At 60.7% G+C, this 24,153-nt stretch overlaps 1 protein-coding gene across 2 annotated transcripts; it reads left to right on the top strand.

Moving 5' to 3' along the window:
* The first annotated feature begins 207 nt into the window (after positions 1-207).
* Tnnt3 (troponin T3, fast skeletal type) lies at positions 208-15,829 on the top strand. 2 transcript variants are annotated; one of them, XM_013365412.4, is made up of 17 exons: positions 208-308; positions 2,728-2,762; positions 2,909-2,922; positions 3,310-3,327; positions 4,589-4,609; positions 4,798-4,815; positions 5,685-5,705; positions 5,892-5,906; positions 8,362-8,380; positions 10,782-10,827; positions 11,806-11,922; positions 12,008-12,085; positions 12,275-12,388; positions 12,460-12,569; positions 12,667-12,757; positions 14,235-14,275; positions 15,578-15,829. In XM_013365412.4, exons 2-17 carry the CDS (start codon positions 2,746-2,748, stop codon positions 15,630-15,632), a joined length of 795 nt encoding a protein of 264 aa, XP_013220866.1. In that variant the 5' UTR covers positions 208-308; positions 2,728-2,745; the 3' UTR covers positions 15,633-15,829. The 2 variants fall into 2 exon arrangements, with proteins under 2 accessions (XP_013220866.1, XP_013220867.1); XM_013365413.4 differs by lacking the exons at positions 208-308; positions 14,235-14,275 and adding an exon at positions 13,624-13,664 and having other exon boundaries at positions 2,731-2,762.
* Positions 15,830-24,153: the final 8,324 nt, after the last annotated feature.

Consider the following 24,153-nt stretch of genomic DNA (forward strand, 5'->3'; position numbering starts at 1 on the left):
AAGAATGTGCCTGCCCAGGGCGGCAAAAATAGCAGCTGACACCTTCCTGCGGCAGGCGAGACCCTGTCTCCTTCTCAGGCACGTCTCCTTGTCCTCACGGCCTTCATCTCCTCCCATGGCCATTCCTATACTTGGTAAGGGGACTGCCTGGGCACACCCTGCCCCCCTTGCCCTGGCTGCCCAGCTGCTGGCCAATGGGCTGCTGGGAAAGCTCAAATGCCGCTATAACACGAGGGTGCAGCTGGGAGGCAGTGCCTGTGCTGGACCTGTCCACAGGGAGTTCTCGTCCTTCTCAGGCGTGACCACAGGTGGGTGCAGCAGTGAGCAGCTCTCTTAGGAGGGCTCAGAGCCTCCTGCTTCGGGACAGGGCCCCTGGCATCCAAGGAGACACTAGTCCTGGGGGCTGAGGTCCTTGGCCAGCGAACTGCCCAGCCCCTCACCTGGAAGCATGGTGGCCAAGACCAGGCCGCCACCCAGCACCCGCCTGGGATTCTGACATGGTACCTGGGCGTTCTCTGAGCTTGGGATGGTGCGGGACACCTGGCTCAGCCCGGACCACAGGGTGGAGGTGGGGAGGGTCCCCAGGAGCTATGAGGTGAGGGGCCAATCAGAGCAGGGACCGAGAGGAGAGGGTGAGGGAGGAAGCGCACGGAGCAGCTGTGACGCAGCTGCCTCGGGCCATCTGGGCTTTCTGTGCGTGGCCCATGGAGAAGCACAGTGCGTCCCCAGGATCCCTGGGGCCCCCTGCCTTGAATGGCCCCCGCCCGACACTGCCACTTTGTATAGGTGACAGCAGGGCCAGGAGCTGTCTCGGGTCACCCCAAGGAGGAATCCCCAGGGAGAAGCCCTAGGCTGCTCTCCGAAGCCCGGGTCAGGAACACCCAGGGGCTGGGCTCCAGGCAGGGGCTGGACACTCCTGCCTCCTCCTTGGGTGGGAGGAGCAGTTTCTCCCCAGAGACCCCTGCCCACCCTCCTTGGCCGCCACCCTTGAAATCCCTTGGCCAGGTACCCTGGCCCACCAGGTCCTTTGGAGATTTCTGGAGGTTCTTGGGCATCCAGGATGAGAGGGGGCCAGGTGAGGCTGGCCACAAGGAAGCAGGGCCCAAAGCAGGGCATGGGTGCAGTCCTACTGCAAGTGACTGGCAGAGCTCCTGCCCCTCCTCCTTGGCCCTTGTCACCTTCTTAGGAGGGAAAGATGGCATGTGGCCCCAAGGAACTTGACCTGACAGGCTATTTTCATACCCTGCTCTGAGATGGAACATGAAACTGGACAACTGGTCCCCCCTCAGCTGTTGCCATGCCGTCCCCGTCCCTAGCACCTCCACCTCACTCTCCCCAACCCACAGGGAATGTGACCCAGACCGTGAGAGGGCACCAAGGAGCCCTGAGGAGGGGCAGGAGCCTCAGTTTCCCCACTGGTGGAGTGGACCCCTGCTGGGCTCTTGGAGGAGACTGGAGATGAGGAGGCTGGCCCCTGGCCCGCCCCGCCCCCCGCCCATCTTGGGTTTCTGGGCAGAGGCGTCTTGCTGATTTTGGTGTCTATTTCTGGACACTTCAGCTGTCACTGCTCCTTGTACATGACTCCCTGGGTGTGGTCACTGCCCCCTCTGTCGGCATGACAGGTGTTGACCCTACTGGGTCAGAGGTGGCCACAGAAGGGCACGACCTCTACAGCCCCTCCCCAGGGAGTGGCACTCGGGGGAGGGTGGCGGGGTTAGGGCCTGGACCTGAGGGGTGGGCAGCCTCCAAGGGTGAGGAGAAGCAGAGAGTCACCACCCCAGAGGCCTTACCCTGGAGGTCCCAGAGAGTCTGGGCAGGGGTCTGGGAGGACCTGGGCGGCACCCAGGGCCTGGACGAGGATTCTGAAGACACAGCTGATTTTGCACGGAGCTGGAGTGGCTCTGGGAACGCCGTGTTCCCCACAGGGGGCTTGGGAATGGCTCCCGTCTTAGTGGCGGGCTGCAGATGCCAGTCCACAGATGTGCTGCGCCTTCTTAGGGAAGTTCCCTGGGGACCGTGACTGCCCGCTTCCAGTCGGCTCTGACATGCTGTGGAGAGTCTGGTTTCTCAGACCCCAGGGCCCACCTTCTGCTCAGAGTGACCCCAGGCCACCATGGGGGGTGTGGCGGCCAGTTCTTGCAGCCCAGGGAGCCCAGGGACTGTGTGTCTCCACCTCCTAAAGAAGAGGGAAGACGGAGACAGGCCACGTGTGCTCTGATTTGGAGGAGGGGGTCCTCAGGGGCTTGAGGCGCCCTGTAGAGAAGCTTCTTCCTCCAGGAGGACATGTGGCCTGGAAGTCCCCCTGGGAAGAGGGACTCTCATGGGGGACAGTGGAGTTGACAAGCCAGAGAAGATCCCTATTACCCAGCTCAGCCATCTTGGGGCTTCCAGGGAGGCCCCCAGCCTGGGCAGTGGCAGAGGCCACCAAGAAGCAGGTCCTAATCCAATCAGCCAGACTTCCAGGGTCTTGGGCAGCCTGTTCTGCATTCCTGGTGACATTCTTCGGGGTTGGGGGGGGGGTGGACGCCATGACCTTCCAGAGTCCCAACCGGCTCCTGGATTCCTAGCTCCAGGCTGGATCCAGGGCAGGAAGGAGCAGGTCCCGGGGCTGTGTGAGGACCAAGGGCTGCTCCAACCCCATCCGCAGGAGTCCCCTCTCCATCCCAGCTCTGAGAACCCCCTGCTCCCGAACCAGGGCGGTCCCTAACTCTCCCCCTCCCCCCCCAGAAACAGCCCACCTCCACCATGTCTGACGAGGAAGTGTGAGTACCGATGCCCGCTGCCCACCGCCCGCTGCTGCCAGCTGCCTGCCCAGTGGGGTGTGGGGCTGGGCTTCAGCATCGGGCTGGCTCTGCCGTCCACCTCACCTCCCTTTCTCTCTCCCCCTCTCCCTCCCCGGCCTCTGCAGTGAACAGGTTGAGGGTGAGTATCAGCTATTTCTCTCTCTTCTACCTCTAGACGGAAAAGTCTCCACTGGGGAGGGGGGTCACCATGGATGCCACCTGTCCTCTGGGAACCCTGGGCCTGAAAGTCCCAGATCTCTGTGTGGTGGTCTTCAGGCCCCTCTGGAAGTGGCCCTGCATCCTGGCCTTCCCCGGCCTCTAAGAGGTGGCCACACCTCAGCCTGTCCGCCTACCGGGGAGCCGCCTGGGGGCTGTGTGGCCCTTAGGACTCCACTGCCAGGCAGGCTGCTCTGGCCCTGAGGAACCCTGACCCTCATCCCTGGCCAGCAGAAGCGGCTGGACCTCAGGGACCGGGCAGCTGGCCCCTGCTAACATGGCTCCTCTCTTTTGTTCTCTTCCAATGCAGAGCAGTACGAGGAGGAAGGTAACTCAGGCAGCCCTGAGGCCCTGGGCCCCCCCAGACCTTCCTCTTAACAGAGCCCTCTCCACCTGGACCTTGGGTCCTCCTCAGCTCATCCATTAACTGTCCATCTTCCTCACCGTTAACCACTAGCATTAATCATTAACTTGTTTAATGATTAATGTGTCACCTCGTTAATGGTTAATGACTTCCTCATTAATCAAGTCATCATTAACTTGCCATCACTCCAATCCATTAATGGACACTCATTAATCGCTCACCCCTGCCTGGTGCTGGTCTGTCCCCAGAGTGTGGAGTTTCATCTGATCATTAAAACTCTCACCCATTAATATCAGGGCCGGGGCGCACAGCCGCCGTCTCTCAGCTCCTCCCTGTGTCTCTGTCTGTCATCTCTCAGTCTCTCTCTGTCCTGTGGTTTCTGACTCCCTGTCTCTGTGTCTCTCTGTCTCTCAGCATCTGTCCCTGTCTCTCAATCTCTCTCTGTCTCTCAGCATCTCTCCATTCCACCCCCCACCCCTGCACCCTGGGGCGCACTCAGAGCACACCTCCCTGGATCTGTCGCGCCCGGGCAGGCGTGGGCGGGTGGGGATCACTGGGCGCGGGCGCACCTGGGAGCGGTGGGCCGTGGCAGTTCCCAGGCGGGACGGGCGCTGCTCAGGATCCTGGCTCCCACTCAACTGGGGGCGGCTTTCACCGCAGCTTTAGCCGGCGAGGTCTTCTGGCTGTTATGTTTTGAAAATATTTTGAAAACATTCGCTACCTTAACAACGTCAGCAAAATGTTTCTTTTTCTGCCGAAAAGGTGGCCAGGCTCCTTTCTGAGTGGGAAAGAGGCCCTGGGTGCTGGCCGTCCCCTGGGGAAGCCACAGAAGGGTCTCAGGCCGAGCTTTCCTCCAGGCGCCCCCGAGACAGGGACCTTCCCTGTCAAACACACCAGGTTCCTCAAAGCACAGAGGTCACGATCCGCAGGACCCTCTGTCCCCCACAAAGCACGACACAGGCAGGGCCTCTCTGTGCACCCACAGCTCCCGGGACACACGAAGGCCAGGTCCGAGCGGGGAGTGGAGGTGTGACGGCCCCTGCAGGGAGGCCCAGGCCCAAGCCCAGCCAGGCTGGACTGGGCAGGCTGAGTGTGCCTGAATGTCTTGGGAGGCCCTGTAGACCCCCCACTCAGGCCACCTCCTGTCCCCCCGGCCACATCCTCTAACGACGGTCCTGTTCCTTCCTTCCCTGCTCGTTCCTGCTCTCGGCTTCTCTCCCCTCAGAAGAGGCCCAGGAGGAGGAAGGTGAGTGGGTCCAGGGCCCAGCCCCCGCCAGTCCTCCTGCCCACTGTCCTCCCCCGCACAGTGGCCCTGTGTGCTTGCCTCCCGCTGGGTCCGACCCTGGCCCCCCCCTCTAAGGACCCGGGGACCTCCTGTCTAATCCTGTCCTCTCTCCTCCCTGCCACCCTGCACGCCCTGGCACCCCTCCGCAGCAGAAGTCCAGGAGGAAGGTAGGAGCCCACGGACTTCTGGTCCCCATGTGGGGCCCGGGGCCTGGCTGGAGCCCAGGGTGGGGAGAAGGGGAGGCCATGAGGCGCCAGCCAGCCCAGGGGCCCCACATGTGGCCCCCAGTAACCCACTAACCCAGGCTGATGCTTGACAGAGAGGGTGCAGGACCCCAGTGGGCCCCAGAGGTGGCCCAGGCCCCCCGAGTCCCTGCTGTTGGGGACCATGTGCCACTCAGCTGGGAGTAGCTGGTGTGAGGATCGGGGGAGATGGGGCCAGGGAACTGAGAGTCCCCATGGTGGCAGCCTCTGACCCCGCAGCCAGACCAGGACATGAAGCCACATCTCAGGATAGCTCAAGTGTCGGGAGAGGCCCTGTGGCCTGGCAGGTGCCTTCATCCCAGCCTTTCTTGGGGTCTGCATCTGGCTGTTAGGACGGCGGTAGGCAGGGCACCCAGGTGTGCACCTATCCCTGGGGCCTGCGTCCCTGGGCTGCAGCCCCTTCGCAGGTCCCTGGAACCACTACCAGGTTGCAGGCCTGGACACTCTAGAGGTGGTAGGGAAAAAAGGGGAGCCCACCATGGCAGCTCCCTGGGACAGACAGCATGGAGTGACCAGGACAAGACCTGGCCTGCGTCCCCAACGCCCCTGCCTCAGTTTCCCTGATTTTGAGACAGGTCAGGCTGAGGGTGGGCCACAGGAGCTGGGGGAAGCAGGGCTGGAGGGGACAGCACCCAGGCTAACTCCGATCCATGTCTTGCTCACCCTGCACGTCCCCTCCCCGTGGCCTTGGTGACGGGTGTTTCCACTTAACCTCGGATCCCTCTCCTTTGGCTCTGACCCGCGGTTTGCCTCTTGCTCTGTGGCCTCCTTAGCCCCTGAAGTTCATGAACCAGGTATGTGACATGACTTCAGAGCCACATGGCCGGTGTGAGTGTGTGCAGGAGCAGGGCCAGAAGGGACAAGAGGCTGCCGGCCCCGCACCCGGTCCTGCGGTTGGCGGCTCTGCCAAATCCCCCCTCCACTCACGGTGTCTCTCCTCCTTCTCTCCCCAACTCGGTGCTGCCTGACGCTGCTTCCAGAGGAGGTCCAGGAAGGTAGGCCTTGCACTGCAGCCAACCAGAGCTGCCCCTTCCTCCTCTGTCCCCTGGTCCCCTGTGCCCCACCACACTTCCAAGTCCCCCACCTTGGACTGAGCCTCAGGCCTCTAACTGAAGTCTGACTCAGGTGGGACTAGAGACAGGTGAAGCTCCCCCTGTCCATCTGGCAGAGGGTTTAGGGGCAGGGACTGTGAAGCAGATCTTGGGAGGAGGGTGCTGGGGTCCACTGGGACCCTCTGGATTCATCAGGTGGAAGAGAGAAGAGCAGAGAGGAGGGGTAGGGTGGATGGCCTCCGCCCTGCCACAGATAGGAAGCCAGCGAAGTCAAGTCAGGAGGCGGTGAGGTGGCAGGGAGGGTGGAAGGGCAAGTGGGGTGAAGCAGAACAGCAGGCTGAGGCCCAAGGTGGGGACGTCAGGGAGCTGGAACAGCCGGGGGCCGTGCGTGCAAATGAGCCATCAGTCAGGTCCCAGCATCCCACCCTTGCTGGGCCAGGGCCAGACACACCCGGGCAGAGGCAGGCAAGAGGGGACCTGGGGGCCTGCCCTCGCGCAGCAGGCTGCTGTGCTGGGCGGAGTGCAGATCCAGGCCAGGGGCGCTGCTCGGGAGCTTCTCTCCAATCACATGCTGCCTCGGTGGGCCGCGGGCCTTCCCGCCGAGCCTGGGACCCCCACTCCAGCCCTGCCTGCCCAGAGAGGTCACCCAGACATGGAAGGAGAGGGACTGGGGGTGGACTCCCAGGCCACACAGGAAAATGGTGTCCAGGAGCCAGTCTAGTGGGCGATAAGGTCACCAGGCCATCCTGGGACCAGCCCTGAGGCCCCGGATGGACACACAGGAGGGAGGGAGTCGGAGGGGCAGGCAGGCGGTGCCACACAGGAGACCCCATGGGCACCCGGGCATCGGGAAAGGGCGGCACGAGGCCCAGCTGCAAGTCAAGGCCACACTGCAGGGTCCACCACCTGCATTGTCCCCGGGCAACTGCATGGTCATGAGCCAGAGCACACGCTGCAGACCCCAGCAAGCACAGGCGCTGTCCAGGGTCAGCGGGCAGGACCCCCACCTGCCTCAGATGGGGATAGCTTCTGGCCAAGGGCAGGGCATGGCTGCTGGCCCAAGATGCCTTCTCAGCAGGTCCTGCTTGGCCTGGCAGAGGCAGGGCAGGCAGAGGGCACTGCAGGGCCCTGAGCTGATCTGCAGACCCCTGCGTACCAGGCCAGGCTGGGCCTAGGGGTCGACACCCACAAAGAAAGCAGCCCCCACTAGCTGGGGGTGGCTACTTAGTCGAGGCTCAGGGGCCGTGGCCTGGGGGACAGGCCATCTTCTCGAGGCAGAACCTAGAGGTAGCTCAGGGAGAGGAAGGGGTGGGTATCCCAGAGAGGCCGACCCAGGCGCCAGGGGAGAAGCACGGCTCCCATGGGCCAGGAGGCCGCTGCCCTGGGTGAGAGAGCCCTCGGGGCACTGTGGGGGCTGCGGAGGATCTTGACACGGTGGGGGGGGGCAGGACTGCAGGGTTAGGGGTGGACAACAGGAGAGGCTTGCACCCTCGTGGGCTCAGAGTCAGCGTGAGGGTTCCTTGACCCGCTGGCTTTCAGCCCAGCAAAACTGACCTTGCAGACAGAGGGGCTCTGGAACTGCCCAGGGTCAAAAGGCTGTGCCCAGCCCAGCCCCAGACTGAGAGGGTTGGAGGAGAGCCTGGGCCTCCCGGGTCTCCTCAGCACCCAGCTCTCTCCCTGCCCTGGAGAGCGATGCTCGGGCTGCAGCTGGGTGCCCATGGGGGGCCTGGGCACAGCCCGCCCCCTCCTGCTGCCTGCTGGCCTCGCCCAGTGCTGCCCCACACCAGTGCCCTGGCCCTTCTCTTGCATGTGCGCTTAGCCAATCCACGGAGACGCCACAGAGGAGCGGGAGGAGGAGGAAGGTGAAGGACCGCAGCTCCTGCTGCACCCCCTTCACAAGGTCCTGGGGACCCTGCCCTCTGGCTCTGCCGTCCTCCTCCCGCCTGTCTACCTGTCCGCCTGTGCTCTTGGCACCACACGCCGAGGCCCTGAGCCAAGGGCCTCTCTGCTTTGCACAGTGACGGCCGTAGGGCTTGGGTGCCGGGTGAGCTTCTGCCTGCTGAGGTGGGCAGTGGGTGGGACCAGCGCAGACCAGCCGCTCCCAGGCTCCTAGCTCCCTCCTCCAGTCCTCCACCTGTCTGGCCTCTTCCCTCCCTGGCCTCTGACCCTTAGCAGCAGCTCCTCCCTCTCTCTTCACCCTGCACTTCAGCCCTTCTCAGAGCCCCAGGGACCTGGAGTCGGGGGCCGAGGGGTGGGCTCAGCTGGAGAGGCAGGTGGCCCCCACAGGCCAGAGCAGAGGAAGACCCCACCTTGGTGGTCTCTGTGGGCAGGAGGCAGCCACCCCTCTCACCTGTCTCTCTCTCTCCCCCTCTCCCCACACTGGTGCCGTGGTGACCAGAGAGGAAGCCAAGACCCCAGTGAGTATGGCGTCCGCTGGGCTGGGGTGGTCAGTGGTTATGGCCCCGGGTGGGAGGCCTGGGTCTGCACTGGAGGAAAAGTCCAAGTGCTCACCACAGGGACCGACAGGAAGCACAGGAGGGTGTGACGCTGCAGGCCACGGGGGAAGAAAGGCAAAACGGAGCTCAGGCTGCCCCCCAGCCTTGCTGTGCCCGGCTCTGCTGAGGGGTCTCCCAGGGCCCAGATGGAAAAGCAGACATGGAGTGGTGTGGTGGGATGTGGAAGGAAGGGCTTCGCCACATCAGATGGACCATGTCCACACCAGCTTGCTGCCTGGGCGCTCTTATGCAGGCCTCTCGGGAACCCTGCTTTTAGGGAGGGTCTTGCCCTCCTTTCACAAGATTAAAAAAAAAAAATCCAACCCTGACTTCCTGGCTTTGGTGGAACTCACAAGCCCACAGCCCTTCTGCCCCTCTGAGCAGCCTGCCTGCCCCCCACTCTGCCCCCCAGCAGCCTGCCTGCCCCCCACTCTGCCCCCCAGCAGCCTGCCTGCCCCCCACTCTGCCCCCCAGCAGCCTGCCTGCCCCCCACTCTGCTCCCCCAGCAGCCTGCCTGCCCCCCACTCTGCCCCCCAGCAGCCTGCCTGCCCCCCACTCTGCCCCCCAGCAGCCTGCCTGCCCCCCACTCTGCTCCCCCAGCAGCCTGCCTGCCCCCCACTCTGCCCCCCAGCAGCCTGCCTGCCCCCCACTCTGCCTGAGGTGGGACTGAGGTTTGCTCCCGGGGGGTGGGGGTGGGTCTCTGCAGAGTCACAGGAAGGTGAAGATGCAGGAAGGGTTTGGTCAGCTATTCACGGCCTTTGCACTTTATTTTTTTGGTGATTTTGAATAGATTGATGCCAGAACACAAGATATTTTCTCATTTTAGAAAATATTATTTGTGTTTTCATTATGAAAACAAAACACCTTATTAAAGGAAATTTGGAAAGTACATAAAAGTCAAATGAAGAAGAAGAAATTCATCCATCATTCTCCCACCCACCCACCAGCCCGCCAGACTGTGGAAAGGAACAGAAAGAAATAAAAATACTTATTTCTTCCTACTCTTTTTCCATGCAAAGGGCTTGGAAAAAAAGACCTCAACTCTAGCTGTTTTTCAAACATCAGACTGTCTATACAGCCTTGAATTCTGCTTTTTTAAAATTTAGCACTATTCATAAGTATTTTTCCATGTTTTTATATAGTCTTCTTAAATATTTTGAATGGCCACGTAATATTCCATCGATTGGACAAACGGTGGTTTTCCTGCCCATGCCCTGCTGCAGGCTCCCCGAGTTCTTCGCTATCATTAGTGACGCCGGGTGGAAGCGTTTTCCGTCTTCAGGGCTATTTCCCTAGGCCACATTCCCAGAACTAGAATTACTGGGTCAAAGAGTATGAGCGTTCTTAAGACTGCCATGTCCGTTGCCAAATTGCTCTCCACGAGGGCTTGGCCAAGTGGGCCTCCTACGTGGGATGTGAGCCGTTCTGTGTCCCACACCCTCCTCACCCGAGGCAGAGGCTGCCTCCGCGCTCGCCCTTGATGGATGGCAAATGGCATCCCACGGTTGTTTTCCTTTGCATTCCTCCGATGGCGCGAGGGCCAGCCTTTCCCGTTTGTGAACGGGTTGTCTTTCTTCTCGAGAGTCAGTAGTTTGTGCCCTGTGCTCATTTATCTCACGGTGGACACGTCTCTATGTTTTCTCAATCATCAGTTTGCATAAGGATATAAGTCTTCTCTGTATTTGCTGAAAATATTTTCTTAGTCTGGGCTTTTCCCCTGGCTCCCGAGTTTGCCTTCTTGCACATACATAAGTTTCTCATTTGCATGGGGCCATCTGCACATCTCTCCCTTGGAGGGAACTTCTGATGCTTCCAAGCTCAGAAAATCCCTTCCCGCTCCAGCGTTTGATCGACACCCCGCTCCACTTTCCTCTGTGGTTGTTTTAAAAAGCCCTTGTCTCAACTCTCCGCTCCATCTGGAACATATTGGTGGGAGGAGGGGGCTGCACGGCCGGTGGACCGGGGGCTCCTTCCTCCTAGAAGGCCTCTTTCCCTCCCTGGGCCCCAGAAAGAGAGATTAAAGAGTGGCCAGAAAAGCGGGAAGGGTCTCCACGGCCGGTCCCGACCCCAGAGGCAAACGCCACCTTGTTCCCGGGGGCCTGCGGGGGCCACCCTGCCTCCTTGGTTTGAGAAAGAAACCGAGGTGCCTTTCCTGCAGACGGAGACGGAGAGTCAGCCGGCAGAACCCCGGCACTGGGGTGGTGGAGGCCTGCTCCAAGGGGCCGGCCCTGGGCGTGAGGGTCATGAGTCTGATGAGAACAAAGCTCAGGTGAACGCACGGTCAGGCAGTCGGCACCCTCTCACCAGCCTCTCTCTTCCTCAGACTCACTGCTCCTAAGATCCCGGAAGGGGAGAAAGTAGACTTTGATGTAAGTGAGTGGGACCCAAATCAGAGCGCCCCAAGCCTACCACTGAGCGCCAGGGTGGGCCTCTGCCCCTCTCCTCTCAAGCAGCAGAGCCCGGGCTTCCTAAGCCAATCCTGGACCACACTCCAAGAATATGCACCTCTCCCTTCTCCCCACCCATCCTTCTCTCTCCCCACTCTTCATCCATCCATCCACCCTCCCTCCTTCCTCCTACCCACCCTTCCTTCCACCCATCCATCCACCCATCCTTCCATCTATCCTCACTCCAGCTATCTCTCCATCCACCCTCCCTCCTTCCTCCTACCCACCCTTCCTTCCACCCATCCATCCACCCATTCTTCCGTCTATCCTCAATCCAGCTGTCTCTCCATCCACCCTCCATCCTTCCCTCCTACCCACCCTTCCTTCCACCCATCCATCCACCCATCCTTCCATCTATCCTCACTCCAGCTCTTTCCATCATCCATCTTCCTTCCTTCCATTCATCTATCCATTCATCATTATCTGCCTATTCATGAGTCTACCCATCCATCCACTCACTGCCTGCTCACTGATCCCACTGTCCATCCACTATCCATCCACCCACTGCTCCATCGTCATCCGTCCATCTCTCCCATCCCATTACCTACTTCTTCCATCTGCACACTCATTCATCTGTTCGCACAACAAGTGTGCACAGCTCACTCTCTCCCCCAGGCTCAGCCCCTGAAGGGCATCTCTGAGCATGATGACAGGGTCAGTCCACCCTAGGGATGCTACTGACCTCACGGTACAGCCATGCCTGGGTCACCTCCAAGGAGAGCATCACCCAACCCTGAGGCTTGGGGATCAGGCCACCTACGGCCCCAAGAGGGCAGCAAGAAAGACAGTTGTCTTGGTGGCCCGAGCAGGCAGGGCTTCTTTGGGGCACAGGTGCCACTTTCCCCAGGTAGAGGCCAGGCCGGGCGGAGGGGTGGAAGTGACAGGCCTCTCTGCCCACAGGACATCCAGAAGAAGCGCCAGAACAAGGACCTCATGGAGCTGCAGGCCCTCATCGACAGCCACTTTGAAGCCCGGAAGAAAGAGGAGGAGGAGCTGATTGCCCTCAAAGAGAGGATCGTGAGTGTGGCCATGGGTGGAGGCCGCCGGGCACACTTGGAGGGTGCCGGTGGCAAGGCTGGACTGACCTGCCTCCTGGCCACAGGAGAAGCGCCGGGCGGAGAGGGCTGAGCAGCAGAGGATCCGTGCAGAGAAGGAGCGTGAGCGCCAGAACCGCCTGGCGGTGAGCGGGGTGTCCGGCCCCGGGCCTTTCTCCAGTGGTCAAGCTGTGGGGGCCAGGGTTCAGAGCCAGGAGTTAAGCCCTGCCCCGCTGAAACACTGACCCTGGAGATTCCTCCCAGCCACCTCTTCGTCCACAGGGTGGGGGCAGTCTGCCCCTGCCCCTGAGGGTCCGGGGGTGTGGTCTCCACAGGAGGAGAAGGCCCGGAGGGAGGAGGAGGACGCCAAGAGGAGGGCCGAGGACGACCTGAAGAAGAAGAAGGCCCTGTCCTCCATGGGGGCCAACTACAGCAGCTACCTGGCCAAGGTAGGCGGGCGAGGCCGGGGGCCTGGGCCTGGCTGGTGCGCGGCCCCTCCTGAGACCCCACGTCCCTTCAGGCTGACCAGAAGAGAGGCAAGAAGCAGACGGCCCGGGAGATGAAGAAGAAGATCCTGGCCGAGAGACGCAAGCCCCTCAACATCGACCACCTGGGCGACGACAAGCTGAGGTGGGAGCCCGTCGGGGGCACGGGCTGCCGGTCCTTCCTGTGCCCTGAGGTCCCTTCCTGGCTCTCAGGCCGACCCCCGTGCCATCCTCCCCCTCAGGGACAAGGCTAAGGAGCTCTGGGAAACCCTGTACCAACTCGAGACAGACAAGTTTGAGTTTGGGGAGAAGCTGAAACGCCAGAAATATGACGTGAGTCCAGGCACCTGCGCCTGGGGGCCGCTGGGCCCCACCCACTGCGTCCCGCGGGGGCTGTGGCTGGAGGCCACCTCTGGGGCAGCCACTTGGCCACCCGAGGCATCGGCCAGGCCCCTGGGTACATTGGCAACCCTGCCTGAGGGCCAGCATGAGTTTAGGCCACGGGGGCCCTAAGGTGTCCTCAGAGCAGGCCCAGGGGGTGGCACAGGCACAGCTCTGGACGGCGGCTCCTGGGGCACCGGCTGCCTGGAGTTGCGTGGAGGGCTCGCGACCTTGAGCGACCTTCGCTCACAGACCCCCGGCACGAAGGCAAAGCTGGAGTCAGAGGCGGGCTGCCCGGGGTGGGACATCGAAGGCTCTGTGAGGCCCAGCCCTGGCCCACGCACAGAGGCCCAGGTGGCCCAGGGAGGGCTCCAGTCCTGGGTGACCAATGTGCCCTGGGACAACCCAGATACCTGGAGCTTCCCCACCTGAACGCCCTGCAGCACCCCTCGGGTGAAGGACACATGCAGGGGTACCTCCGGTGACCAGCCCCGGCTCCCCGGGAACCCTGGGCAGGCCTCTCCTGAGCCCGCACGTCCTCCCCCTCCCAGAGGCAGCCGATCCCCGCCCTGGTGGCTCCCAGGAGGAGCTGCCTCCCTCACCCTCCAGGCTCCCCTGGGGCTGGCCCACACAGAGCCCCGGCCAGCTCCCCTGTGTCCACCATGCAGTCAGTTGTGGTGGCCTCCACACACACGCTGCCCATACCAGGGCCCAGGGGCTCAGAACCCCAAGGGCCATCTCCAGAGCAGCCCAGCGCATGGCGGGGCCTTGAAGCCTTGGCCACCCACCCAGCCCTATAACCATCTCGGTCTCTCTAGATCATGACCCTCCGGGCCAGAGTGGAGATGCTGGCCAAGTTGTGAGTAGCCAGAGTCCACTGCGGGCCCGGCTGGCGCGTGTGCAGTGCACGGTGCTCCTCTCGCATGGCAAAGGCCAGGTCACGGAGTCGGGCAGGCAGGCTGGCCCTCTGTGGCCTTGGTACTCTCCTTCCTGCCCCGTCCCCTCCTGCCTCCAGACGTGGCCTTGAGGCTGGCCTGCTGCCCTGGTTGGCAGGAGAGGAGGGGCCTCTGCTTCCCAGGAGCTTTGGGAACCAGGTGCCGTGGCCACCAAGCTGGGAGCAGGGGTGGGGCCAGGAGCAGGAGGGTCAGAGTCAGGGGTCGAGGGCCGGAAGGAGGGTCTGCGGGCCCCACCTCCACCCTGCCCCAGGGCCTGCTGCAGTTAGAAGGTAAGTGGCCAGCTCTGCAGCTGCTGTGTATGGTATCGCAGGCCGCTACAGGCCAGTGAGAGTGAGTCGGGTCAGCCACCCAAGGGCAAGGGACAGCGCCCTCCCGAAGGAGCCAGGAGCAGGAGCCAGCACGGAGCCACCGCTCTGCTGCGGTGGCTGGGCCCCCGGGTCCCCCTCGCAGTAAGTCGCCTGTGTTGTTTGCAGATCACCACCCTCAGGAGCCGCATCGACCAGGCCCAGAAGCAGTGAGTAGCCTGGCCCACCTTGCTCTGCCCTGGGCACAGGGGCCACAGGGCCTGCTGCCACTGTCCCTGCGGGCCTGGTGTTTTAGCCAGCCCCTGAACAAGGGCCAGGAGTGGCCGGCCCTCAGCAGAGCAGTAACACAACTAACCAGGTCCTGTGCCCTGGGGCCTGTGGACCCTCCTCACCTGCTCACAGGAGGGGGTGCCAGAGAGGGTTTGCCAGTGATGCCCTCTGGTGCCCAGCACCGGCCAGCAAGGAGAGGGCTGCAGGAGGCCCCCAGCATGCGGAGGCTCTCAGGGGCCATCAGATGGCCTTGCATGGCCGGCCTGGACACCCAGAGTGTCACCCTCCAAGGTGACCGGGGGTGGGGAGTTCAGAGGCTGACCTGGGGGGCGACATGGCCCCTCTGCAACCGTCGGTTCCTCAGAAATGCCCTTGGGCCATGGAATCATGCCCCACGGGGTGCGGGGACCAAGGGCAACACTTCTCCCGGCCCCCTGGGCTGAGCTCTGGTGCCAGTGACATGTCACCGGGGTCTGGTCACTGAGCCTGGCTGCAGGCTGTCCCTCCCCGAGAGCCTGGTGGAGCTCCTGCCTCCCAGGGCTTCCTCCCTCTTACCAGAGGCTCCCTTCTGCTCCCAGAGACGGGCCCCCTCTAGGGAGGGTCTCGGTTCTGTGGGCCAGGACTGTCACGGGTGTGCATGTGCACGTGTGTGTGTTCACGCGTGTGTGCTCAGGAATGGTCCTGTCGTGCCAGCCTCTGGGGCTGAAGCCCTCTGTCTTCCGCCTGCCTGGGCCCCACTCAGCACCTCCTGGCTCTTTGGTGCACAAAGGTCCTCAAACCCTCAGAAGAGGGGACAGGTTCCTGGGGATGGCCACACTTATCTGCCCCCCAGAGTGGCACAGACTGTGTGGGGAAGAGAGTAGTCATCTGCCAAGACAGTCTCCACCCACTGGGGTCTGTCTGCAGCAACCCCAGGCAGGGCAGGGAAGACAGAGGGTGGCCCTGCCCCGGGCCCACCCCTGCTAACCACACTAAGCCCTAAGCCCCAGGCCCCTGGCCAGGCCAGTACAGGTGAGTCAGTGCTGTGCAGAGGGGAAGAAGTGTGTGTGTGTGTGTGGGGGGGGTTGTGAGGCTTGGCCAGGACCTCATCCTGCATGCATTTTGGAGTCCAGGGCTAGAGGTCCACACTGGGGAGGCCAGGGCTAGAGGGCTGCAAGGCAGGGAGAGGCTCTGCCTCTCAAGGCTGCCCTTCCGGCCGGGCTGATGCTCAGACTCAAGAACAACTTGCTTCCCATCTGCAGCAGCAAGAAGGCCGGTGCCACCGCTAAGGGCAAAGTCGGTGGGCGCTGGAAGTAAAGGGCCAGGAGGTCCCGCGGCAGAGACCCGGCCCCGGCGCACTCCAGCACCATCGCCCCAACACTCGTGCCCAGGCTGCTTCTGGGGTTCCGGGACGCCGCCGGGGGTGGAGGGCCCCGCTGGAGCACCCCCTTGTCTCTGCCGTCCCAGTCCCCACCCTCTGGGGTCTGTGAATAAAGCCAGCAGACCCCCCTCCAGCAGATGTGTGCTGTCGTTCATGGGGGGCCTGGGGTGAGAGCCGCCCAGTGGAGCGGCTCCTGAGAGCGTGGGGCACATCATGCCCACTAACAGCGACTGTGGCCATGCTGGGTGCTGGGCCCGGAGCGCCTCCAGGACTCTGTCATTGACTCCTCTCACCAAGGGCTTGTCACCCCTAAGATGCCCCCCCCGTCCCCTATCCCAGGGCTTGCCACGTCGTACACAGGCTGAGCCCCCAGAGAGCCCCCTTCACCTGGGCTGCTCTGAAACCATCCGAGTCAGAAGAACTCTGCTTTAGGAGGGTCAGGCAGGGCAGCCAGCCAACGGGAGGCTGCAGACGCCCCCGAGGGTGGGGTGAGACCCCAGCTCCTCTCTGCAGAGCTCAGCACATCAAGGCAAAAGAGGAATGCGAGAGGCACGTTTCCAGCAAGAGAGCAAATATGGCAAACACACAGGGCTCCTCTATATTATAAGAGAACACAGTGCACAACTGTGCCATAAATTTGAAAGTCCTGACCAAATAGAATTATGGAAAGTATAAATCACAGAAATTGGATCAAGACGCGGAGCCTCGGACAGCCAGGTATTCATGCAGGAAGGTATTTGTCCAGAAGGGCCTCTCCAGGGGGCTCCAGGGGCGGGTCTGTGGGCTGCAGCAGCACAGGGGCTGGACCCCAGGGACAGAGGAGCCCCTCAGCTCCAGCACACATGTGCACACCCAACACGTACAGCTACGTGACCCTCTGTGCGCACCAACACACACACACACAGAGCAACGTGGTTCCCTCTGTGCGCACCAACACACACACACACACACACACACACACACAGAGCAACGTGGTTCCCTCTGTGCGCACCAACACACACACACACACACACACAGAGCAACGTGGTTCCCTCTGTGCGCACCAACACACACAGAGCAACGTGGCCCCTCTGTGCACACCAACACACACACACACACAGAGCAACGTGGCACCCTCTGTGCTCACCAACACACACACACTTACAGAGCAATGTGGCTCCTCTGTGCACACCAACACACACACATCCAGAACAACGTGGCCCCCTCTGTGCGCACCAACACACACACGGACACACTCACAGAGCAACATGACTCCATCTGTGTACACCAACACACACACACAGACATACTCACAGAGGAACGTGATTCCCTCTGTGCACACCAACACACACACACAGAGCAACGTGATTCCCTCTGTGCACACCAACACACACAGAGCAACATGGCCCCTCTGTGCACACCAACACACACACACACACACAGAGCAACGTGGCACCCTCTGTGCTCACCAACACACACACACACTTACAGAGCAATGTGGCTCCTCTGTGCACACCAACACACACACACACCCAGAACAACGTGGCCCCCTCTGTGCGCACCAACACACACACACTTACAGAGCAATGTGGCTCCTCTGTGTGCACCAACACACACACACACAGACACACTCACAGAGCAATGTGGCCCCATCTGTGTGCACCAACACACACACACGGACACATTCACAGAGCAACATGACTCCATCTGTGTGCACCAACACACACACACAGACACACTCACAGAGCAATGTGGCCCCATCTGTGTGAACCAACACACACACAGACACACTTACAGAGCAACGTGGCCCCCTCTGTGTGCACCAACACACACACACAGAGACACACTTACAGAGCAATGTGGCCCCATCTGTGTGCACCAACACACACACAGATAGACATACTCACAGAGCAACATGGCCCCATCTGTGTGCAGCAACACACACACACTCACAGGGCAATGTGGCCCCCTCTGTGTGCACCAACACACACACACTCACAGAGCAACTCACAGAGCCTCGGACACACACTCACAGAGCAACGTGGCCCCCTCTGTGTGCACCAACACACACAGACACACAGAGCAACGTGGCCCCATCTGTGTGCACCAACACACACAGACACACTCACAGAGCAACATGGCCCCATCTGTGTGCACCAACACACACACACTCACAGGGCAACGTGGCCCCATCTGTGTGCACCAACACACACACACTCACAGGGCAACGTGGCCCCATCTGTGTACACCCAACACACACACAGACACACTCACAGAGCAATGTGGCCCCCTCTGTGTGCACCTACACACACAGACACACAGAGCAACGTGGCCCCATCTGTGTGCACCAACACACACACAGACACACTCACAGAGCAATGTGGCCCCCTCTGTGTGCACCAACACACACACACAGACACACACACAGAGCAACGTGGCCCCCTCTGTGTGCACCAACACACACACAGACACACTCACAGAGCAACGTGGCCCCCTCTGTGTGCACCTACACACACACACAGACACACTCACAGAGCAATGTGGCCCCCTCTGTGTGCACCTACACACACACACAGACACACACAGAGAGCAACATGGCCCCCTCTGTGTGCACCTACACACACACACACACACACACACAGAGACGCAGCCCTGTGTGTGCACACACTGAAGAAATGTTTGCAGAGATGCTGCGGAAGCCTCGCCCAGCAGCAGCGTCAGAGCCATGGGGACCCCATGGCAGGGCCCTGCAGTGGGACACGTGAGCTCAAGCTCGGGGCCTGTGTGAGCAGGCAGGGTCCCTGGGGCGGGAGCAGCAGCCCCCAGAGGTGGGGTGGTCTGGGAGGTGGGTCCTCCAGCAGCCTGGCCCGGCTCTCTGCTGAATGGAGCTGGTGGTGGGAGGTGCACAGGGCACCCAGGGAAGGCCAGGGGCCCGGCAGGGTGTGGTCGAGCAGAGAACCGCTGTCAACACCTCGACACGCCACCAGCACAAGGGCCCGCGTGCGCCCGGCCCAGCATGACGCGCACCACAAGCCCTCGTGGCACAGCCCCCTCCACGTGGCATGTCCTCAAGCACCACCCAGGCCCTGGCCCACCCAGCCCTGCCCCCAGCCGGCCTCCACACAGTGGGTTTACGCGAGCTAAGAGGGACCAGGACACTCTTCAACGACGCAAAGAAGGGAATCCTGACACAAGAGTGACGGCGCCGCCACCCGCTCGTCCAGCCTCCGTGCCTCCTGGTGAAGGCAGCTGTGGGGGGTCGGGTGGCCCCCACCCCAGGAGGAGGCCCTGCACTGGGAGCTGGCTGGGCTTCAGATGCAGAACTTCGTGAGCCTGAGGCAGGCAGGGGACGTGTGGATCGGAACAGAACAACCCGCTGATGGGTGGACTGGGCGGAGCGCGGCTCCTGCAGGCCAGAGTGCTGACAGAGGCTGACCTCAGACTGGGACCCGCAGTGAACTCCAAGTCCAAACAGCACGCACGTCCGCACGTCCCGCCCGCTGCCCCCCTCTGCAGGAGCCCAGGCCAAGAGGAGGCGACGCTCAGCCTATGTGGGAAATGCAAAAGTCCACTCTGGAAGCTGTGTGTCCAGGGGCCACGCAGCGGAGGGCGGGAGCCACCCAGGCCCAGTGATGATGGCGGCCGGCGCCCAGGCCACAGAGCTTGCCTCAGGACAGGGAAGGCCACCAGTGTTTACCAGGGACACGTCTGACTCCAGAAATGAGTGAATGAACAAAAAGCTAAACCAGGAACCAGAGCGGTGACAAGAACCTGAGAAGACGGATGAAGGGAGATTGAGTGTCAGTGGGGGAGAGCCACCAAGGCAAAAGTGGTCCTGGGGAGGACGGGTCGGGGGCCCAGCACTCGACACGGTGACAAGGACGGGGAGGAGACATGGGCATCAGGAAAGAGCCAGCCGGTGACAAAGAGCAGAGCCACGGTCTGGAGGAAAAGACGGGACAGCCACCCAGGGGCAGTCCCCAGAAAGACGGGAGCTCAGGATGGGTGGGATCCAGGGGGAGCTCCGGGAAGCTGATTTGTTCTCCAGACAGCAAACTCAAGGCCAGTCGCTTCCCGGAAAGCACATGGGCTTTCAAAACTCTGAACCCAGACACTGTAGCCACCGCGTGCACAACACGTCGAGTTTCCAGGCTGCAAAACCAGGTGAAAATCGAGGGCTGGTGTGGAGGCAGAAGCCGAGGCCTCCGGGCACATGGCCCTGTTCTGCCCCTGCACCACAAACGGAGATTAAAACACCCGCATCCATGAAGAAAATTCTCAGGCAGGCCACATGGAAGTGGAGTCCAGCCCCTCGGTGAGCCTGGTCCTCTGAGCAGGGCCTAGAAGTCCCCTGGTCAGCGAGAGTGAGGCAGGCAGGCAGGCGGTCCCAGCTCCTGGATGCAGGCCTGGCGATCCCGCCCAAGCTTGAGACAAGCCAAGGGAGGGTTTTTCAAAAAGATCTGGTAAGGTGCTGGCTCAAGCGGTAGCGCGCTCGCCTGGCGTGCGTGCGGCCCGGGTTCGATCCTCAGCACCACATACCAACAAAGATGTTGTGTCCGCCAAAAACTAAAAAAAAAAAAAAAAAAGAAAAAAAAAGATCTGGTAAAGAAGAAAAAGAAGCATCATTTTCCACAACAGCATGATATTGACAAGGAGCTGCATGGTCAGGGTGGAAGGGAGCCTAGAGACGCTCCTGTGGGCGGGAGATGGACGGCTGAACCCTCTCGGTGTCTAAGAGGCTAGTCCCCGCAGACAACAAGAGTAAACCTAACGAAAGACAACAAGGAGTACAGAGGAGTGAAGAAGATGCCCGCGGGAAGCCTTGGGGGAGCCGCAGCTGAGACGCCCTGGGTCCCAGGAGGTGCTCCAGAACTTGGGTGACACTGCTCACAGCCCCTTTGGAAGGCTTCACCCAGAGACCCCAAGGCAGGGTTTTCGGGGGGGACACCTCTGGCCAAGCTGAGGGCCCAGGTGAGCAGGCGGAGCCACCTGGGGCAGGAGGAGCAGCAGCCGCACCAGCTGGGGGTGCTCAGGGGAAGGGGGTCTCGCCACCTGCCTGGAAGGCCCTTTGCAAAGCTGTTTCTAGGAGGAGGTGCCTGGGTGGGCCCAGGAGAAGGCCAGGGGCCCAGCTCAAGGGTGGCCTTGAAGAGCCCGCTGTCAGAAGAACCAGTGCTCCGCGCGGTGCAGAACCGGCACGTGGGGAGGCGGCCAGCTGAGCCAGACAGGTGCGGGGTGGCCAGCAGGGCAGGGGAGGCGGAGGCCAGGCACCCCGGGGACCCAGAGGGAGCTTCAGGCGGAACACGGTCCAACGTGGCAGCCACCTGGAAGGAGGTGACGCAGGCCAGCCCATCAGACTTCAGGAGCCACCCGCCTGACTAGGTGGGTCAAGAACGGAGGCACCTGGTGGCAGCCCCTGTGGGTCCAGGTACCCCCTGCAGGCAGCTTAGCACCCTGTGCCTTCCAGGAAGTGGAGGGGACACTTCCTCGACCATCTGACCCCCTCCGACCCCCTCCAACCAGAGTGTGGGACCCTCTGGAGACCACTGTCCTATACTGCCTAAAACTGTCACTGGCCCCAAAGAGAACAAAATTAGTGGAATGTTCTAGACTGAGACCTAAGGGACAAGAGCTTGACCGCGCACCAGGTCAGAACCCAGGAGGGGCTCTTGCATTGAGAGACTCTTGTCCTTGGGGCAGGGACAGGAGGCCCTGGTCCCCAGAAGTGCACCTGGGGGCCCAGGGGTTCAGGGAGGTGGCTGAGTTGAGGAAGCCAAAGCAACCCCCAAAACCACGGGCCCTGGAGCTGGGGTGCTCGGCACGGCTGGACAGAAGGCTCGCTGCAGAGGTAGACCCCTCGTCCACAGACCCTCTGCTGGGTACAGAGTGCTGCTGACCGTGGCCCCAGATTAGAAACATCTGGGCATCCATCAAGGGGAGCAGGGCAGGCTGACGGTGGCGGGCTCACACATGGACTCTCCACCACCCAGGCAACTGGCCGCAGCTGCCAGTGAGCCCCGCGGCCAAGCCCAGAAGACCCAGGCTGGGGCAGGGAGAGGGCAAGAGCCACGCTGCAGTGCGCCATCACCCACACACCGATGGAAGACATTTTTATACCTAAAAATTGGACCACATGAGCCTGGGTTTCCAGAACACAGCATTCAGACGAAGGGTCACCTCTAGCCCGGGGCAGGGGGCCCTCTGGCAAAGGGCCACCCCGGGCAGGGACAGACTGCTGTGTTTCTCATATGCCAGAGGTGGGTGGGGTGGCGGGCCTTCCTGTTGTTATTTATACCTTCTGATATATCTCGCACAGTCCCGACTGTTAACCATGGCGGAAGGGCCTTGCTAAAAGTCAATCTGTATTTCTGAAAGCAGAACAAAACAAAAGCCCCACAAGCTATAGAGAACTATAAATAAGTGCTTCCTCTATCTCTCCTGGCTGCACATTCCAGGCAGGGCAGGAACCGCACGAGGAGGCCTGGTTTTCCCATCACATCTCGGCCCTGTCTGGAAATGGAAGACAATGCAAGAGATGTGGAGCGGAAATCAGATGTATAACTTGTGGAGGGGGAGACCAAAATACCACATTCCACAGCCAGCCGAGGGAGAGCCCCCAGGGCCCGCCGGAGAGACCAGGGCCACCAGGCTCCACACACACTCCACATCGGTATCTTTTCATTATTCTTACCACCAACGAATCAGAAGATAAAGCAGAATTTTAAAAAGTTCAGTCTCAAAAAAAAAAAGCATCTGTCAAATGCATAGAAGCCCCTAAAGGACCCTCTTAAGAAATGCTCAGGGTCTGGAGGAGAAAAACAGCAGACTTTACTGAAACAGGAAAAAAAAAATCCAAAAAAAAAAAAAAAGAGAGAGAGAGACGGAGAAGGAAAAAAAAGAAAAACCACATCGTTCTCTTGAGTGGGAAGTTTGACTTTTAATGAAAATCAGTTTTTCCAAAATTAATGTATAGGTTTACCAGATCCAACCCAGACTCTAACAGGATGTGTCTGGGGGTGAGGGGTGGGCCGGGGTGGGAAGGCATTTGGCAAGAGGAACCCAGACCCCTACAGAACCAGGCAGGAGGAGCTGAGAAGACACGCAGCTGACTCACCCGGGGGACTCAGCCAGGCGCCTAGGCCTGCACCCCGAGGCCTTGCGGCCAGGGGAGGGTGGACTTTTCCAGAAGAGCAAAGGGAGCTCAAAGCTGCACAAGCAAAGCCCCAAGTCACGCAGCTATGGAGCCACTGCTCAGCCGTGACACAGTCCCACCCTTGACTCTCTGAGGCGGTGGGTGAATTCAGCATGACCCATGTGTCCCTAAGTCTCGGGTGTGTCCATCGGGGGCAGTTCAATAAAGACGGCTGAGAGGAGCCAGGGGCCATAGGGCACGCCTGTCATCCCAGCAGCTCGGGAGGCTGAGGCAGGAGGATCCCGAGTTCAATTCCAGCCTCAGCAAACGTGAGGCGCTAAGCAACTCAGTGAGACCCTGTCTCTAAATAAAATACAAAACAGGGCTGGGACGTGGCTCTGTGGTCGAGTGGCCCAGAGTTCATTCCCTGGTACCAAAAAAAAAAAAAAAAAAAAAGGTGAATGAAGGCTGAAAGCTGGACAGAGTGGCCCACGTCTGTGATCCCAGCAGCTTGGGAGGCTGAGGCAGGAGGATCATGAGTTCAGAGCCAGCCTCAGCAACTTATTACTAAGACCCTGTCTCTAAATAAAATTTAAAAAGGGCTGGGAGGCTGGGGATGTGGCTCAGTGATTAAGCTCCACTGGGTTCAATCCCAAGTACCAAAAAAAAAAAAAAGGTTGAGAAAATCAAGTATGCATTTGGGAGGAAAAAAGGGAATGAGATTTTCACTCCACACCCAAGGCCAGAGTCCATCCCTGGAGAATTCGAGAGTTCGATGTGAAAAACAAGTGTTAAAAATAAAGCTGGGGAGACACAGAGGCGCGTTTTTTTATCGACTTTCATGCTGGAAAATGATTTTCTCAGCTTAAAAATAAAGGAAGCAGCATCATGGCAGAAAGGAGGAAACTCAATCAAATCCCACCACCAAATCCAAAGTTTCCTTAAGTCAAAAATTCTCCATCAACATGGAAAGGCAAGTTTCCACTTTTGGCCAAGATGGAGGAAGAGAGACCGGATTCACCGGGCTGCCGGCAACAACCAGCAAAACAAAACAAAACAAAACAGACCCAACCCCAGGAACAATGGTGTCCAGGGCCCTGGGCACCAGGCAGCGCAGGACAATGATCCCCGAGGGGAGAGCGGTCCAGGGGGGCCCTCACGGAGCCCCCCTCACTTCCTTGAGAGAGATTCCAGGCCTCCGCACAGGAAGGGGGAGCTGAGGTGGGGCTGCAGGATCCTGGAGTGGATGAGCTGAGCCCAGATCTGAGCAGAAAAGGCAACTAGAGTTCACCAACCGAGTCCAGACACAGGGGCCTGCACAGCCTGAGGGCCTGGGGTCCTGCAGAGGG

This window comes from Ictidomys tridecemlineatus, chromosome 4, assembly GCF_052094955.1.
Source record: "Ictidomys tridecemlineatus isolate mIctTri1 chromosome 4, mIctTri1.hap1, whole genome shotgun sequence".
NCBI classification, from domain to species: Eukaryota; Metazoa; Chordata; class Mammalia; order Rodentia; family Sciuridae; genus Ictidomys; species Ictidomys tridecemlineatus.

Coding starts and splice junctions, on each gene's coding strand:
- Tnnt3 (XM_013365412.4), top strand. Junction 11,923..12,007: donor TTGCCCTCAAAGAGAGGATC/GTGAGTGTGGCC, acceptor TCCTGGCCACAG/GAGAAGCGCCGGGCGGAGAG. Junction 12,389..12,459: donor ACAGCAGCTACCTGGCCAAG/GTAGGCGGGCGA, acceptor ACGTCCCTTCAG/GCTGACCAGAAGAGAGGCAA.